The sequence below is a fragment of the Bos taurus genome, chromosome 8 (genome assembly GCF_002263795.3).
Source record: "Bos taurus isolate L1 Dominette 01449 registration number 42190680 breed Hereford chromosome 8, ARS-UCD2.0, whole genome shotgun sequence".
NCBI lineage: Eukaryota > Metazoa > Chordata > Mammalia > Artiodactyla > Bovidae > Bos > Bos taurus.
Genome location: NC_037335.1, coordinates 60341666 through 60360218, shown reverse-complemented (window position 1 = coordinate 60360218; position 18553 = coordinate 60341666). Strand labels below are relative to the sequence as shown.

At 37.0% G+C, this 18553-nt stretch overlaps 1 protein-coding gene across 1 annotated transcript in view; it reads right to left on the bottom strand.

Moving 5' to 3' along the window:
• RECK (reversion inducing cysteine rich protein with kazal motifs) overlaps positions 1–18553 on the bottom strand; it is an 80055-nt gene that overhangs the window by 49570 nt on the left and 11932 nt on the right. Inside the window, exons 2-6 of the mRNA NM_001192465.3 lie at positions 15759–15817; positions 13287–13361; positions 12361–12397; positions 9584–9669; positions 7867–7914 (exon numbers count right to left, since the gene is read on the bottom strand). Coding sequence (NP_001179394.1) covers positions 7867–7914; positions 9584–9669; positions 12361–12397; positions 13287–13361; positions 15759–15817 — 305 coding nt within the window. The remainder of the gene's footprint in view (positions 1–7866; positions 7915–9583; positions 9670–12360; positions 12398–13286; positions 13362–15758; positions 15818–18553) is intronic.

Sequence of the window (18553 nt, the reverse complement as noted above, 5' to 3'; positions counted from 1 at the left end):
TCAGTTGTGTCCAACTCTTTGCAACACCATGGACTGCAGCACGCCAGGCCTCCCTGTCCATCACCAACTCTCGGAGTTTACTCAAACTCATGTCCATTGAGTTGGTGATTCCATCTAACCATCTCATCCTCTGTCGTCCCCTTCTCCTCCTGCTTTCAATCTTTCCCAGCATCAGGGTCTTTTCCAATGAGTCAGTTCTTCACATCAGGTGGCCAAAATATTGAAGTTTCAGCTTCAACATTAGTGCTTCCAAGGAATATTCAGGACTGACTTCCTTTAGGATGGACTGGTTGGATCTCCTTGCAGTCCAAAGGACTCTCAAGAGTCTTCTCCAATACCACAGTTAAAAAGGATCAATTCTTCAGCACTCAGCTTTCTTTATAGTCCAACTCTCAAATCCATACATGACTACTGGAAAAACCATAGCCTTGACCAGACAGACCTTTGTTGGCAAAGTAATGTCTCTGCTTTTTAATACGCTGTGTAGGTTGGTCATAACTTTTCTCCCAAGGAGTGTCTTTTAATTTCATGGCTGCAGTCACCATCTGCAGTGATTTTGGAGCCTCCCAAAATAAAGTTTGCACTGTTCCCACTGTTTCCCCATCTATTTCCCATGAAGTGATGGGACCAGATGCCATGATCTTAGTTTTCTGAATGTTGAGTTTTAAGCCAGCTTTTTTACTTTCCTCTTTCAAGAGGCTCTTTAGTTCTTTGCTTTTTGCCATAAGGGTGGTGTCATCTGCATATCTGAGGTTACTGATATTTCTCCTGGCAATGTTGATTCCAGCTTGTGCTTCATCCAGCCCAGGGTTTCTCATGATGTACTCTGCATATAAGTTAAATAAGGAGGGTGACAGTATACAGCCTTGATGTACTCCTTTCCCGATCTGGAACCAGTCTGTTGTTCCATGTCCAGTTCTAATTGTTGCTTCCTGACCTGCATATAGATTTCTCAAGAGGCAGGTAAGGTGATCTGGTATTCCCATCTCTTTAAGAATTTTCCAGAGTTTGTGGTGATCCACAAAGTCAAAGGCTTTGGCATAGTCAATAAAGCAGAAATAGATGTTTTTCTGGAACTCTCTTGCTCTTTCGATAATCCAGCAGATGTTGGCAATTTGATCTCTGGTTCCTCTGCCTTTTCTAAATCCAGCTTGAACACCTGGAAGTCCACGATTCACGTACTGTTGAAGCCTGGCTTGGAGAATTTTGAGCATTACTTTACTAGCGTGTGAGATGAGTGCAACTGTGCAGTAGTTTGAGCATTCTTTGGCACTGCCTTTCTTTGAGATTGGAATGAAAACTGACTTTTTTCCAGTCCTGTGGCCAATCCTGAGTTTTCCAAATTTGCTGGCATATTGAGTGCAGCACTTTTACAGCAGTAGATGAGACTGCCTAGATAGAAAAACCTGGCCATTTGGATTACATGGGGTCATAATCTAATCAGACTTGATCAGATTTCCCTTTGGGGATGATCTTATTCAGTTCACTTCTGAGAAGAATGGACTAATGAGGAAATACATAAGCTCATCAGACTAAATGGGAGCTATTCCATTTAGCTTCTATTCCATTTAATTCCATTAGCTTCCCCAATACAAAATATGGCAAAACCAAAGAGCATACAAATGGAGAATAATCAAGATTTTATACTATCTTAAGCCAGTACTGCAGGACCTAATAGGTTTCGCTCTTTTTGGAGCTCATCAGCTGCAGGTAACGGCTCAAATCTAGTCCCATACAGCACACCTGTAGAGCATTTTACCATTACAAAGCCTCCCATTCACCATCTTCTATTTATTATATTCTGACAATCCTTGGCGTTTCCTTGGTACTAACTAAAAGAAGCTTTACATTTAGGTGCTAAAGGCTCTGCTGAGGCAAAGTAATCACATGACTCTTGTTGTTAAAATTCCCCAAAGTCAACTGTCCACAGCCTAGGCTGTTATCTGCCATTCAAGAAGGCCTACTGTATTCTTGGAACTACTGCAGCACAGATCCAATCACACCGAGGCATAGAAGGCCTCGAGCTGTCCAGAGAATACTGTTGATCCCTGCCCTCCCAGCTCTAAATTTTGGGAGCTATTTTTTCATCCCTTTTCCTTTATGCTTCTGGTAGTAAATCTAGAATCAAAGTTATTTTGAGAGAAAAGGAACAAAATAAAATTAAAATAGAAATCTTTAAAGCAGAATATTTATTGTGACATTTCCTGATGATACACTACATACCATACAGACACACATAAAAATGCACCAAACAGTGGCATCTGGGGTACCATGAAGTGTGTGGTAAGCTACCATCTGTGCACAGAAGGGTGGAAAAGAACGTGTACATATTTACTTTCATGTGCATAAAGTCTCTCTGGTGACTTTAGGAACTGGGTGGCTGTGGTGTAAGAGGTAGGAAAGAGACTTTATTGTATATGGTTTTGAATTCTGAACATGTGAATACTAAAAAAAAGAAAATGAAATTTAACACATACCTGCACTCTTCTCTTATGCATTTAGCTGTGTGTTCATATGACATTGCTGACACTGCTGTGAGCTTGGAACTCACAAGGCTGACCATCTTTGTTCTTGTGGTTCTGAGAGCCTCTTTTTAACATCCTCAGAGTCTTAACTTTACCTCAGTATTCCCACAGAACCAGAGTCCAGGACATAGCATTATTTTAGTTTTCTTTAGCAACAATTTAGTTTAAAACTTTAAATGGCTTAACTTAAAAAAAAATCCTCACAAAAATATCTTCTTCTGGCTTTCCTTCATAGTTTCTCACCTTCCTTAATGAAATAACAGCAAATAACGAGTGAAGGAAGCTAGGAAGAAAATAGAGAACTGAAAATTGTATTTTTGATAAGGATATAAAGAAAAGCATACAGAAGGATCTGTGAAAGAAGGAATAAACAAGTAAAAGCATAAAAGTCTGATGATAAATTTGCAACACTCTATTTCAGTGGTTCATGCAGCAAATGGAAAGGTATATGTATTTATGGCCATTATGTTAAGAGAATGGCAGGTAAGGTCTGACATAAAGGCATGACACAGGTTTAACAACCTAAAACTAAAATTTGTCTCATCATGTTAGAGACATTGCCAAGTCTCTGGAAATATACCAGCCTCACATCATCTTGATGTTTATTCTGACATTCAAGAAAATAACTACCAACAGCCAATTTTTGTTTTTAACCACCATCTTGGTGGCTAGAAGAAAATGTTTTCAGCTAGCCTGTAGACAAAGACTACGCATAAAGTTTCACACCTTGTGGAAAATATGACTACGTTTTTACTTTAGTTCTAATTAGCCAATTTGCCCTACTGTGGCTAAACTAGTATGGCTCTACTTTATATCCACCATCTGTTCTGATTATTAGTGCTTTCATTCTAGTTGTTAAATATTTTAAATGTCATCCCTGGTCTAATATCACACATGAATAGACGTGGCCTGATCAATACTTCTAGGGTTAAGACCAAGTTTGTGAAAACGTATGGTGAACCTAGAACTGAGCATGCTGGTGACACTTGAACATGTCCATGATAGAGTTATCAAGCTACTGGTTAATCCTGGCAACTCTAACCAAATGTGTGTGATTCTGAAAGAAGTACTCTCAAATACTGAAGGAAGTATTCTTTCTCAGGTATTACTCAGAATAAAAGAACTGCAGAGACAAGTCTCTGTAGACTCTCTAGTCTCCTGTCCCATTGCAGAAATCTCCTCCACAGTGTGTTTATCCAGTAAATCTTTGCTTGAACACTTACAGTAATAAGAATTTCTCTTTTTCTTGGAATATCTCAATCCACTATTTTCAATGAACATAGAAAGGATCCTCCTACTGGAATGTCAGTAGGAGGATTGGCTCCTCCTCTTTCCATTCCCTAAAAATGCAATTTTCAAAATCAGCTCTCACTTTTTTCTACACTTCCTCTTTCACAGAGCTCTCCTTCACTCTTGAGATTCAAGAGTTACTTTATGGTTGACTTTGGGCATGATCTCTCATTTTTAGTCTGGTATTCCTAACTACCTCTGTGTGTGTGAGTGCTCAGTCACTAAGCCGTGTCCAACTCTTTGAGAACCTATGGACTGCAATCCACCAGGCTCCTCTGTCCATGGAATTTCCCAGGCAAGAATACTGGAATGGGTTGCCATTTCTTTCTCCAGGGAATCTTTCCGACTCAAGGAGCGAACCCACATCTCTTGCATTGCTGGCAGATTCTTCACCACTGAGCCACCTGGGAAGTCCAACTTAACCTCTGAGATATGCAATTTTTACATTTAAAAAAGACCTAACACTCAATATACTTCTATTTCTTTAAAATCCCTTCCCATGCTATCTTTGCTGTGTATTTTCTTTTTTAAAAATTCAATATTATTATTGTTTTCATATAACTTGTGTTTTAATTTAGTCCCTTTGTATTTTTATTGTTCTTATTTTCCTTTGCATCTCAAATAATTATAGGTATTTTAGAACTTCCTTTAGAGAAGGTCTTTTAGAAACGGTCCAGTAACAGCAATTCTTTGTTGTCTTTGTTGTCTAGAAACACCTTAATTTTGCCTTCTTTCTAGAAAAATATTTTTGCTGGATATGATAGTTATTTTCTCTCAGAACATTTTAGGTATCATTCTACTGTTCCTGGCTTCCACTGTTGCTTTGAAAAGTCAGCTGTTGAACTCCTTTGAAGACAATGTCTTTTTTTTTTTTTTTTTCTGACTGTTTTTAAGATCTTTGGCTATGAAGTATGTCTGCAATGTATGGATTAAAAAAAAAAAAATCCTGCCAGATCCTTCTTGGGCCTGTGTTTTTTCTCCTTCCTCTAGTATTCCAATTAGAACACTCATATCCTCTATGTCCCTTAAGTCTCTTTCAGCCTATCCCACTGTGCTGCTTTTTCACATAGCTTCTTTAGTTCTATCTTCCAATTCATTAATTGTTTCTTATACTTCCCTGAACATCATCTCCTATACTCAGTTCATCATAACAAATCCTGAATGATGGACTCTTATCTTCAAATCTCTGATTTATTCCCAAATATTTGACTCCATTGCTATCATCCTAGTTGTGGGCCATATTTGTTTTTAGCTAAGTTAGAGAAATTTGGGGGATCTAAAACTTAGCTTGCACCCAAGACTTAAAGCTTTCTAAAATATTGACTTATTTGTTATGCTGATCTCTTATCACAGAATCTTTATTATCTCCTTCCACTTAATAATGACTGACCCCCAAAATATAATTTTTCCAGGATCTGGTCCAACTTTACCTATCCAAGCAGAATTCTCAGCCCTAAATAGGCCTGCCTTCTTTTTACCCCCCTGTACAAGCCATGTGCACGTTTGCTAACATGCTTTTGATACAGTCTCCTAACCCAAATTATATAAATCCTTTCAGGCCTCTCTTTTGCAGTTTCTCCTGATAACTCCCAGCATGCTCAGTCTGCTTTCTCATTTGCTTGAGCCCTTGTGTGTTCAGTACATATTTTAATTATCTTGACTCAATTAGATATAATTCTTTAGTATTTGAAGTTGAGCTGTATGTAGCTTAACCATAATTCTAACCTAGATCTGATCCAAAGTTTTTATATAATTTTACTTATTTTTGGCCAAGCCATGTGGCTATGTGGGATCTTAGTTCCCCAACTAGGGATGAAACCCATGGTCCCTGCAGGGGAAGCATGGAGTCCTAATCACTGGATGGCCAGGGAATTCCCAAAAGTTTGCTTTCTAATATAATAAAATTGCCTCTCACTATTCAATAAATATTTGTTGACTTGTGTAAAAAAGAAACTAGATGTTGCAAAATCATATATGAAAATGCTTTACATTTAACTAGTTTATCTTAGCTTAGCTGGAACAAAGTAATCTTAAATGGCATTAAAATTTTTAAACTTTATTCAATTAAATACATTTCTCAGGAAATCTCCTCAAAGGGGATTCTGCAGCAGTTTATCAGTAAAGATAAACATTAGCTCCTTCGAAAATGACCACTCATTCTCTGACTCTCTAGTCAAATTACGCAACTCCATCCTTTAGAGTAAATGTTAACCCCTAAAATTGTAAACCTAAAGTAATAGCTTACATATTTGGAAGTTCACTTCCAGGGGCCACTCCAGTGTTAAGGAAAAGGTACTAAAAACCTAGTTTTATGTTTTATAAACTATTCTCAGGTTGATAAACAACTGATCCAGTTAAAATAGGTTGCACTACACCAAAGTTACCCACTTCACTTTATAACAAATGGCCATTACGTCTACACTAGAGTTTAACAATCTAATGAGAGTGACTGTTATTTGGGGTTTATAATGCAGAACCTTCTTTCCATGTTTAAGTGCTCTTGCTCTCTTTTTATTTCTAAATAGCATATAAAATATAAAATAGAATCTCAAATTATCTTGATAATGTATACAGTTTTTTACGTATGTAAACATAATATTATATATATAACATATATATTTTACATATATATATTACATATATATTTTATTTTTATATATATGTGAAAAAACCATCTTGACATGTACATTTTTGGAAAATATTAATAGTTGCTTAATTCTAGGCCAAATAAGGGAGGAGAGACTGAAAAAGAGAAACTACTCTTAGTATTTCTCTCATAGGACAGTGATTATCTCTCTTACCTTTCCTGTCCCGTCCTTCATCAACACATACTGGCAGACTTCCTAGGTCAATGCAGAAATCCAGACAAGAGAAGGAAGCACACTAAAATAGTGGAGGACAGGCTACAGGAGATGGACAGTGTCAGTGTCATGGACATCATGTGGGAGAAAAGAAGGAATCGTCACAGTTAGTCTCTTTGTTTAAGAGAAACTAAAACAGTTACTTCAGTGGTAGAGAGAAAAGAAAAAAAAGATCTTTCTACTTCTTTGTAGAAAGTCTCTTTTCAATAAGAACAGAGAAGAACTGCAGTTAATTTGGAAATTCGTCTTCAGAGAAACAGATAAAACTTAGCAATAGTATAAAGGAACAAAAGATAAATAAGACTTTTTTTCAATTCTAAAATATTGAGAGATTATTTATAGGCTTTGAGAAAAGAAAAAAAAATCAGAACTATAATCTAGAAGCAGTGAAGAGGCTGTTCTATTTTTCTTCTCCAAGAGAATACAGACTATTAAAAGCAATAGGAATCCCAATGTTTATATATAAAAATGATGAATGAGTATACAGCTTTATACTATGAAAAAACACATTGTCACATTTAACAATGAAGTTCTAGAAACTGACCAAATTTTAGTATCAGTGAGGAGCTTTTATTTCACATCAGGGACAATCTTTTGTACATACTTACATGATATGAAATACTTCCTATACCTCTGCCCCTCCTCAACCTGTGTCCCCATGCCCCACCCAATCTATCAGTAAGTACTACAGTGCTTGAAATACCACTGCTAGGAAGAGTCCCTCGAGATTTAAACAGCCTTTGAAATTTAGTATGTACCTCTCCCCTCCAATGTACGATGCTAGGAAAGTACGAAGTTACTCACGCTAGCAATGTGATTGTTTCTTCCAATTAGTAGTAGTTCATAAAGGTGGATACCTGGATGAATCAAGGTATAGGAAAAGGGGCAAAAGAAGATATGGAACCTAAGGAAAACTATTTTACAGCCTAGGATACAACCAGTAGCTATATTATGAAAACACAGGTTAAAGCTTCTACATGTGTGATTTAGGCATTTCTTTCAAATTAATGCTTAACTGCAACAAGTTAAAGTCATAACATTTCTAAACAAAGTAAATGACATTTTTCTCAAGATTATCTTTTCTATAAACTAAAAGGTAATTTATTTAACAATGAATTCATTTTTAAAACTTGATTCTATCAATTCTGATAACATCTGATTCGTTTATCCACATTTGTGAAAATGCATACCTCATATTCTTTTCTGCAAACTCTGGAAATATCATTTTTTGATGATGCCTAAAAGATAACAAATTCCTCAATTAATTTATTACACATGCTCTTCAGTATGAAACCAAAAAGAATACAAACATAAGTATATGTAATTGCTGGCACAGCAGTCTTTACTTCATCAAGGAAAACCTCATGCTCAAATATTATCCAAACAAATCTCATATAATTTTTTAAACAAGCATTAGCTCCAGATATGCTAGAATTTCATTCTTCTATGGCTTTAATCTCACATAATAACACAGTCCTTTTGTTATTTCAGAAACTAGATAAGTTTGAAGGAAATGTAAATCAGAGGACTTTTTTTAAAAAGTCTAAATTCCATTCTGTAACAAATTTTCTTGTGAAGCTCTGCTGCAGTGAATTTTCTTATGAAGTTCTGCCAGGGCATTTATAGTTTGCTTTTTCTTTAACCCTTCATATTCTAAGTTCCCATATGAACCCATATCCTCAGAAAAAATCCGTACCTAACAGAGGAGACAACTAAAGAAGGAAAGGCAATGCCAGGCAATTAATTAATAAAAGTTATTTTTATGTAATTTTCTTAACAAGTTTATGAAGAAGAAATTAACCTTTCTACAGATGAGGAAACGGACACACAGAGAAACAACGTGATTTACTGAAGTATATACTTTCCATAAAAAACAAGCCAAAACACATCTGCTGAGGGGTGGCTGTTCTTCTACATGATAACAGTCTCCACTCAGAAATACAGTCCCAGAGCCATGGGCTCTGGTTCCTTTTTCTATTTCCTCCTCTTCTATCACCTAGGCTCATGCAGTTCTTAATAGATCAGCTGACGAGGACAGGGAAAGCAAGCAGCAGAATGGACTGGCAACTATTCTGTGTCTCACGAGATACACTACAGTTCAAATCCTCTTACAACTCAGTTTCACCTCAATGCCTGCAGGAGAACAGCAGATAGTTAGGCTGTGTGCTGCCCAAAGAGTGTGGTTTGGTAGTCTGTATGAAAGTGAAGGTGTCTCATATACTCCTGTTCAAAGACCAGTCACTAGAAGAAGAAAATAAGACAAGGCTTTGCAGCTGCAGTTTCAGGGCCACTTAAGTTTCCCAGTTAAGAGTGCTCCCACCACTTGGAGTTAGAGGAGCCTGGAGACCAGTTTTACCACAGCACTCTGACGAATCACCATGAGCATATAGTGAGGAAGAGTTCAGGGGTCTAACTTGATTCAGACTTGAGATACATCAAATCAGAGAGGAGTCATAATTCACTGTAGGAGTCATGCTCACCTGAGGAGCAGAGAAGGAATAAAGAACACAGAGTAAATCCATGATGAAAGACAGAGGGAAGATAAAAGCAAAATAAGCCAACTGTGTCAACTGCTTTCATCCAAGCACGCCTGAAATTTATACCACTATTTGGAGTTGTTTAGCACTGATTAAGCATGACCATAGGCAGAGTACAAAAGTCCTTGATTTCAATAACATTTTTTCTTTGTGTGGCAGAGAGAAGTTAAAGCACAAGAGAAGGCTGAGTGTCTTACATGCAGCAGACATAACTGAAAAAGCAGCATGTCTAAAAGGAAATATTCTATGCAAGGAATGCTAAATTTGCAGCTGCTACGGGTCACCTCTCCAGAAATAGGCAAGATCCAGGACACAGCTAAAATGCAAACTATACTGCACTCTGCTTAAGAGCCTCATTGCTAAGTGTTACCTGCTTGCATGCCTGTCGACATTCCAAGGTAATAGCCAGTTCACAGCAGCCTAAGCCAACCCAGCCATCAGACTTCTTAAACACACCTTAAAAACAAAATGTTCAAATGTTTTGGTCATAAGAAGTGACAAAACAAACTGGTTCAAGGATACCACTCAAGTCAAAGCAAGTTTCCGTAAGAAAACTAGCTTAGATAGCAGGGTCTCAAAAGTATGAAGCCCCTCCTCCCACCCTGACTCTCAATGCTATCTAGTCTTCTCAGGGTCTCTTCTCCCTGCTCACCTTAAATTCTCTTTAGCTCATTCTCACTCTAAGGTGGACAAAATCTCCAGAGGACATACAGGTTAAGGAAAGCAATGACTTCTTTCACCTCTGGACTGTGAACCAGAGGCAGGACTCCTATTAATAACTTAATAAGCAAGCAAACAAAATAGGGCATGAGTATTATTGTATTCAAAATACCTAGAATAGCATAAAACCCATGATGCTGTTTAACAACTGATACTTAGTAAACAGACAGGAACATCTCTTGTGAGCCATGAACATCTCTTGTGAGCCATGACTGAATTTGATAGGTACACTTTACTGTGGGGCAAAATGACTATACTGATGCAATTTATGCACAGTAGCTATTTCTCCAACCAAATTACAGTGATACCAAAAGGTGGTAAAATTATAAAGAGTTCTAATGCAATTTTAAGATCCCTTTTTGCAATTATAAATGTCAATGAATAACTCCTAGATGAAATTAGGAGATACAAATAATGATTATGATAAAAGAAAAAATTTACTTGTAGGAATGCTGTAAATTCCTTATCTCTTTTAAGAAATGCTTTATGCTGCTTCCATGTAATACACAGATCTGCAAATTCACATGTACATTAAATTATTTCCATTTGAAAAAAATGTCAGGGATTCAAGGCAATAGGTAACATAGTTCTCTATACGAAACCAAGACCTAATATAAAAAACAGAAGCATTCCACTAAAAAAACAAACAAAAGCAAACAAATGGCCCATGGACAGACAAAGCTCTCAAAATATAATCATAAACCATTCCAACTGTTCAAACTGGCTAAGAATACCGCATATCATAAGATTCTATATCCCTATATGTTTAAATGGTATTAAAGGGCAGCAGACTCCCATCTAGTCCCACTGCCCAGCATAGATTCCTCTTGATCTTTGCTGCTTGCTACTCAGAATTGCACATATTCTATAAAGAATTTTGAATGGAACCAATGTAGGTCATATCTGTGAGCTTTTACACCATAATTCAGTATACTGCTATTTTCACATATCCAGTACCTTCTGTGTGTTAGTTGCTTAGTTATGTCTGACTCTTTGCAACTCCATGGACTGAAGCCCTCTAGGCTCCTCTGTCCATGGAATTCTCCAGGCATGAGTACTGGAGTGGGTTGCCATTCCCTTCTCGAGGGGAGCTTCCCAATCCAGAGATCGAACCTGGGTCTTCCATATTGCAGGCAGATTCTTTACCATCTGAGCCACAAAAGGAGCTCTTACCTCTTAGAAAATATTAAATTATTCAACAAGCAACTACATTCACTGAACCCTTACTATATACAAAGCCCTTTATCAGGTATTTTGTGGGCTAACAAATAGATAAAAATATATGATTTATCCCTTTATGGAGATTACAGTTTGGTAGGAACAATACACACACATATATAATTATAGACACTAGGTAGAGGGATAATTAGGAAAACAAGCAAGGATGTGAGCAATTCCAAGACGAAAATAGTTCAATTAGTTTGAAATGAAAACTTTCAACAGTGTGAAAACCTTTAGAATTCAGAGAAATGTAAGCTATACTCCCTTTTTTCAAGGCACTGGCTTTAACCAGGACTGGAAAACGAGCTCTAATCCTAGGAGATTGGGAATGCCAGACAGGGAGTTTGGGCTTTATTCCGACTGAAGTGGATAGCCCCTGAGGGAGTTTTTTTGAAGAGGGTGGGGAAGACAGCTATGGTGTGTTGAAACATGAGTTATGAAGTTACTCCAAAAATCCACCCCAAAAGTGTAATAATAAAGGCTTGATCTAGGAATAGCAAGGATGGATGCAAGATTTTACAAGAGGGTGAACGAAGCTAAAAAGAAAAAACATTCAGAGATAATGACTTGAGGATTTCCAGTCTAGTGGCATTCATAACAAAAAGCAATTATAAGATGAGTTTGGTTTTGAGTCATGCTACCTGGATGCAGAGATCCAAGTAGAGAAGACTCGAAGTCATGAATAATAACTTGTATTTGAAAATTATCTTCTCAGAGCTGATTAGATAACAGTTCTGGGAAGCAATGTGATACCAGGGTGAGTGTGGAGAAAGAAGGGAAGAGGACCACACACAGGAATAGCCATGGTAGTTACAGGGGTGATGGTGTGTGTGTGTGGAGGTTGGGGGTGGTGCGTGGGGATAAGAGAGGACAAAGTCACAAGGCCAAGGTGAAGTCACAAGGAGGTAGTGGTCAATGTATCAACTATTACATGGAAGTCAAAAAGAACAAGTACTGAGAAAAAGCTGTAAGATCTAGGAACCAAGAGATCTTGGTGATCTTTCAAAGCCTAGTTTCAACAGAACAATTGAAGTGGAAACAAGAATACCATAAAGGACTGAGTGAATGAGAATAAATTATACATTTGAAAATTTGGATGCCTCCAAGAAGGAGAGGATAGAAATCCAAGGGTATATATTAGGTTACAGGACTATGACACAGATTTTACAATCACAAAATAAGTTTTAATGTTATACTATTGCTTACCTGGCAAAGATGAATTCATACAACTCCAAATGTCAACCTAAAATTATAATCACCAAAAGATTTTAATGTAGAAAACAAAATACAATTTCTACAGAAATTACGTATAGCTAATTTGATTATGTGTGTCTCTATACAATCAATGATCTAGAAGCATCAACCAGCTATTTGGGGAAGAAAAAATAGAAATGAGATGTAAAAATACTGCTTGTTGTTGTCTCAACTTCCCATCTGGGATACAAAGGACAAGTATGGTTACTCAGGATGTTTACTGGAATAACTGTTTCCAAGCACAGAGATAAAAGTGCCTGTTGAGTGACTGAAGTAAAATATGTCAGTCAGAACTGTTTGATCATCAACTTTCCCATTTAACCCAACCTACCTTATCTAAACAGGCTTTCTCATGCCAGTTCAGACTTTTTTAGCTTGGCCATGAGCATCCCAAACATGGGATGGTCCATGCATTAGAGACATTTTAAGTTACATGATTCAGACAGGCATGCAATGTATTTTTAGTATACCAGAAAATGAGAAGACAGAAGTAATGAGAAATTACACATTTTCCCTTACCCTAAATCTGACTTCTTAAAAATTAAAATAAATATAAGATTTAGTTATAGTTTTCATAAAATTGTCAAAATAATAAGTAAAATTCTCAATTTCAGAGAAACTATTATTATGAAATTTAAAGACTAGAACATATTTTTATATAATACTCTTTTTATACCTACATCATAAACAATAAAAGATGAAAGACAATATTCCATCCAGCAATTTGTATGAAGATCTTTTTAAAGTATCCAGTTAAATCTAACATTTTACTTTGACCACAAACCCCAATCACACTGAAAAATTTGTTAAAGCAAAAGTAACTCAATAGAGTGCTTCATTAGACAAAAACTTCCATAGTTAAGTCAAACAATACCTACCATTGTTTCAGGGCAATAATCTGGGGCTCGCTGCAACAGATGTTTTAGTCGCGATTCACTTTTTGAGGAAAATATCTACTTGACAAAAAAAAAATTTTACGGCATTTTTTCAATAAGAAAATGGAAGAGGTAAATTTTTTTATCCTCTAGGTTTATCAGTTGTCTAGAATATTTTCCAATTTCCCTTCATAAATGTGCTTTATTGTAAAACATCAGTCCTGACTTCTTATATAAATACAAATTCTAAAAGTTTTAATTCCAAATCTTTAACTGCCTTCACACAGTGGTTTTCACTGACAATTCAGCAACTTACCCCACTATCATCTTCCTAACTTTCTACAGCCATCAAGTGCATTAGTATTCACTCCAAATCAAAACCTAAATATCAGTAGAATACCCTTTCTCTATTCCTTGCTGGTTGAAGAATTAAAGATTCCTTATTCCTGGCAATTCTTCTGTCAGTGAGCTCTGCCAGTTTTAGCATCCTAGCCTCTCACTCCTCCAGTGATTGGGATGACTGACTTACCTGATTGTTGAGTCTGAGCAGGGAAAGTGAATCCAATTCTTACCTCTCTTCCTCTGCAAGTAAGTAGTCTATCTGGAGTTTAGTGCATACTTAGAGATAAATGCTATCTACATTCAGCATTTGTGTAACCAGAAATAAAGTAATTTGGTCAGGGAAGAACTTGGTCAGGGAAGAATTTTTTTTATTAGGATGACTATAGTATTCACTTACTTTGCTACATTATAGAATTTCAAACACTTTAGATTTTAAGAAATTAGTCCTTGCCTGTTGCAAGTATCTCATAAAAATAATTTACCCTATGGAACATTAGTGGAAAAAACAAGAGGAAACAAGGCAAAAAGTCAGGAAAGGAGTGCTTCCAAAAGTAGGAGAGTTACTTTAAAAGCTCTCTTATGCTGACACCATCAAGAGGACATTTTTGCTTTTAAAAAGCTATTGTTCTGGCAGTAAATTTGCAGAAAACTTAATCTGCTATAGTGTTTTGACATGAATTCTCTAGCAGCTATTTAGGTAAGACATCTTGTTATACTTAGAGTATCTTGAAAAATCTTTTTAATCTATGTTAGGTAGTGCTCGCATTTTTAGGAAGTAATAAAATCCAGGTTATTACTTGAAAACTCCTCAAAAGATGATTGAGGTCATTAATTCTCAACTAGTAAGGCTACAACTACACTATCAAGATGATGAAAGAAAGGTAAGACATTATGAACAGCTATTGTCTCAGTGGAACTTGCCTTAGAAAGGTTCAAGCAGAACTACAGAAAAGTTTCAAAGGTAGGAAATCAGTCCTGAATATTCATTGGAAGGACTGATGCTGAAGCTGAAACTCCAATACTTTGGCCACCTGATGCAAAGAACTGACTCATCTGAAAAGACCCTGATGCTGGAAAAGACTGATGGCAGGAGGAGAAGGGGACAACAGAGGATAAGATGGTTGGATGGCATCACCGACTCAATGGACGTGAGTTTGAGTAAACTCCGGGAGTTGGTGATGGACAGGGAGGCCTGGTGTGCTGCAGTCCACGGGCTCCCAAAGAGTCGGACACGACTGAGCAACTGAACTGAACTGAGTACAATGAACACCCACATAAGCCTTCATCTAAATTCACCCATTATTAACATTTGCTTTAACTTTCTCTACATATGCATGTTATTTTTATTACTTTGATGAAACATTTAGAATTCATTACAGACATGATCATTCATTCCTAAATTCCAGCATGTATCTTCTAAGAATAAGGACACCATCCTAACTAACCACAGTACAATCATCAGATTCAGTTCACAGCACTGGTAGGTACAATATCATTATAGCTCATATTTAAATTTCACCAATTTATCTCAATCACATCCTCTATAGCAGTCTTTTTTTTTTTTTTTTTAAATTCCAGGACCCAGTACAGAATTATACACTGCATTTAGTTGTCATCTCTTTAGTTTCCTTTAATCTGGAAGTTTCTTGTGTGTTCTTTGAAGCCTCAGGAACTGCAGCCTGCCAGGCTCCTCCGTCCACGGCATCTTCCGGGCAAGAATACTGGAGTGCACTGCCTTTTCCTACTCCAGGGGATCTTCCCAATCCAGGAATCAAATCCGTCTCTCTTGTGTCTCCTGTATTAGCAGGCGGGTTCTTTACCACTAGCACTACCTAGGAATTCCTGGGACATTTCTTGACCTTTGTTTTATAACACTGATATCTCTGAGGGGTACAGGCAGTTGTTTTGAGGAACATCCCTCAATCTGGGTTTGCCATATTGTTTCCTCAGGATTCAGGTTATGTATTTTGGGTAGGAATCCCATGTCAGATACTGTGCTCCACCACGTTTGCAGATTCATGTTAACTTGTTCCATTACTGCTGATGTGAACTGACCATTTAAGTGCTGTCCAACAGATTTCTCTGAAACAATTACACTAAATGATATCCTCTATAATTATCATGCAAGCTTACCTGTTCACAAACATCACGGCACATCTGGTTATCCTTTGAATGATTACAACACAGAGCACCTAGGGAGAAAAAATAAACACCTAATATTGCCTACTGTTAAAACACAATGATTAAGCTAAGTCAGATGGTTACACAAACCACTTATCGACAGATTATTACTATTATTATCCATTTTAACTCAACAAACCTTTGTTGTGTACCTATTTCAAGTCAAAGATGGTGCTATTTGAGGACACAATTTTTGCCTTTAAGAAGCTTGCAATCTAACAGGGGAGACTGTCATTTAATAATAATTGCTAGTGTGTACTGTGTACTACTTATGTGTCAGAATTTTACTACTTGTTTTAAGATCATCTCATTCAATCCTCAACAATTATTCTATGGACTATATTCTATTATTATTCCTATAAAGGAAGGTTAAATGATTAAAAGATAATGAATTTTGTTTTGGACATGTTAAATGTAAGTCTCCATTATCTCAGTGAAATAAATAGAGATTAGGTTTGAAAACAAAAAGAGTTGAGGGCTTGAGGTGAGATTGTATATGTCTCTGAATAGTCACTGTGGAGAACAAAGGAAGCAACTATAAATGTTTCTCAAACTTTTTTCTGTGAAACACTGTTTCATGATGTGTTAATATCTATTCCTCAAGAGAAAATGTTTCATGTTTAAATAAATTAGGAAACAAAGGATTAAAAAGTTAAAGAGAATTTTTTTTAATTATTTTATTTTTATCCCCTGGAGAAGGGAATGGCAACCCACTCCAGTATTCTTGTCTGGAGAATTCCATGGACAGAGGAGCCTGGCAGGGCTAGTCTATGGGGGTCGCAAAGAGTCAGAAAGGACTGAGTGACTACACTTTAATGCCATTTTTAATTTATTTTTTTAACACCAAAAACATTTTGCATTGGAGTATAGCCTATCTTAAATTCTTAAGAATTTGAGAAATTTCTTTCTCAAATCTGAGAAAATTCTTAGAGATGGGAATACCTGACCTGACTCCTAAGAAATCGGTATGCAGGTCAAGAAGCAACAGTTAGAACTGAACATGGAACAACAGACTGGTTCCAAATTGAGAAAGGAGTATGTCAAGGCTGTATACTGTCACCCTGCTTATTTAACTTACATGCAGAGTACATCATGCAAAATGCTGGGCTGGATGAAGCACAAGCTGGAATCAAGATTGCTGGGAGAAATATCAATAATTTTAGATATACAGATGACACCACCCTTATGGCGGAAAGCAAAGAAGAACTAAACAGCCTCTTGATGAAAGTGAAAGAGGAGAGTGAAAAAGTTGGCTGAAAACTCAACATTCAGAAAACTAAGATCATGGCATCCGGTCCCATCTATTCATGGCAAATAGATGGGGACAATGGAAACAGTGATAGACTTTATTTTTGGGGGTTCCAAAATCACTGCAGATGGTGACTGAAGCCATGTAATTAAAAGACACTCCTTGGAAGAAAAGCTATGACCAACCTAGGCAGCACATTAAAAAGCAGAGACATTACTTTGCCAACAAAGGTCTGTCTAGTCAAAGCTATGGTTTTTCCAGTAGTCACGTATGGATTTGAGAGTTGGACTATAAAGAAAGCTGAGTGCTGAAGAATTGATGCTTTTGAACTGTGGTGTTGGAGAAGACTGAGAGTCCCTTGGACTGCAAGGAGATTAAACCAGTCAATTCTAAAAGAAATCAACCCTGAATATTCATTGGAAGGACTAATGCTGAAGCTGAAACTCCAATACTTTGGCCACCTGATGCAAAGAACTGACTCATTGGAAAAGACTCTGATGCTGGGAAAGACTGAAGGCAGGAGGAGAAAGGGACAACAGAGGATGAGATGGTTGGATGGCATCACTGACTCAATGGACATGAGTCTGAGTAAGTTCTGGGAGTTGGTGATGGACAGGAAAGCCTGGCATGCTACAGTCCATGGAGTATGGAGTACAGTCCAAAGAGTCGGACATGACTGAGCAACTGAACTGAATAGCCAATCAATAATGTTGTGACAGTTTCAGGTAAACAGTGAAGGGACTCAGTCATATACATACATGTATCCATTCTCTCCCAAACCCTGTTCCCATCCAGGGTGGCACATAACACTGGGCAGAGTTCCACGTGCTATGCAATTGATTTTTGTTGGTTATCCATTTTAAATATAGCAGGGTGTACATAACTTCCCAAAGTCCTTAACTATCCTTTCACACAACCCCCAACCATAAGTTCATTTTCTAAGTCTGTGAGTCTCTGTTTTGTAAGTAAATTCATTTGTATCATTTCTTTTTAGACTCCACATATAAGGGATGTCATATATTTTTCCTTCTCTGATTTATGAGAGTCTCTAGGTCCACCCATGTTGCTGCAAATGGCCTTATTTCACTCTTTTTAATGGCCAAGTAATATTCCAATGTATACATATATGCATGTGTGCGTGTGTGTATATAGATATATTCATATATACACCACATCTTCTTTATCCAGTCCTCTGTCAATATTTAAGTTCTTTCCATGCCTTGGCTATTGGAAACAGTGCTGCCTTGAACACTGGGGTGCATGTATCTTTTCAGGCCATGTTTTTCTCTGGATATATGTCCCTGAGTGGGATTGCAGAGTGATATGATAGCTCTAGTTTAGTTTTTTAAGATACTCCCATACTGTTCTCCATAGTGGCTGTACCAACTTACATTCCCACCAACAAGAGCAAAAGGGTTCCCTTTAAAGAGAATTCTTTACTGGACTTTATGAAACCTTTAATATATTAATATGCATCATTAATCTCCTAAAAAGGATT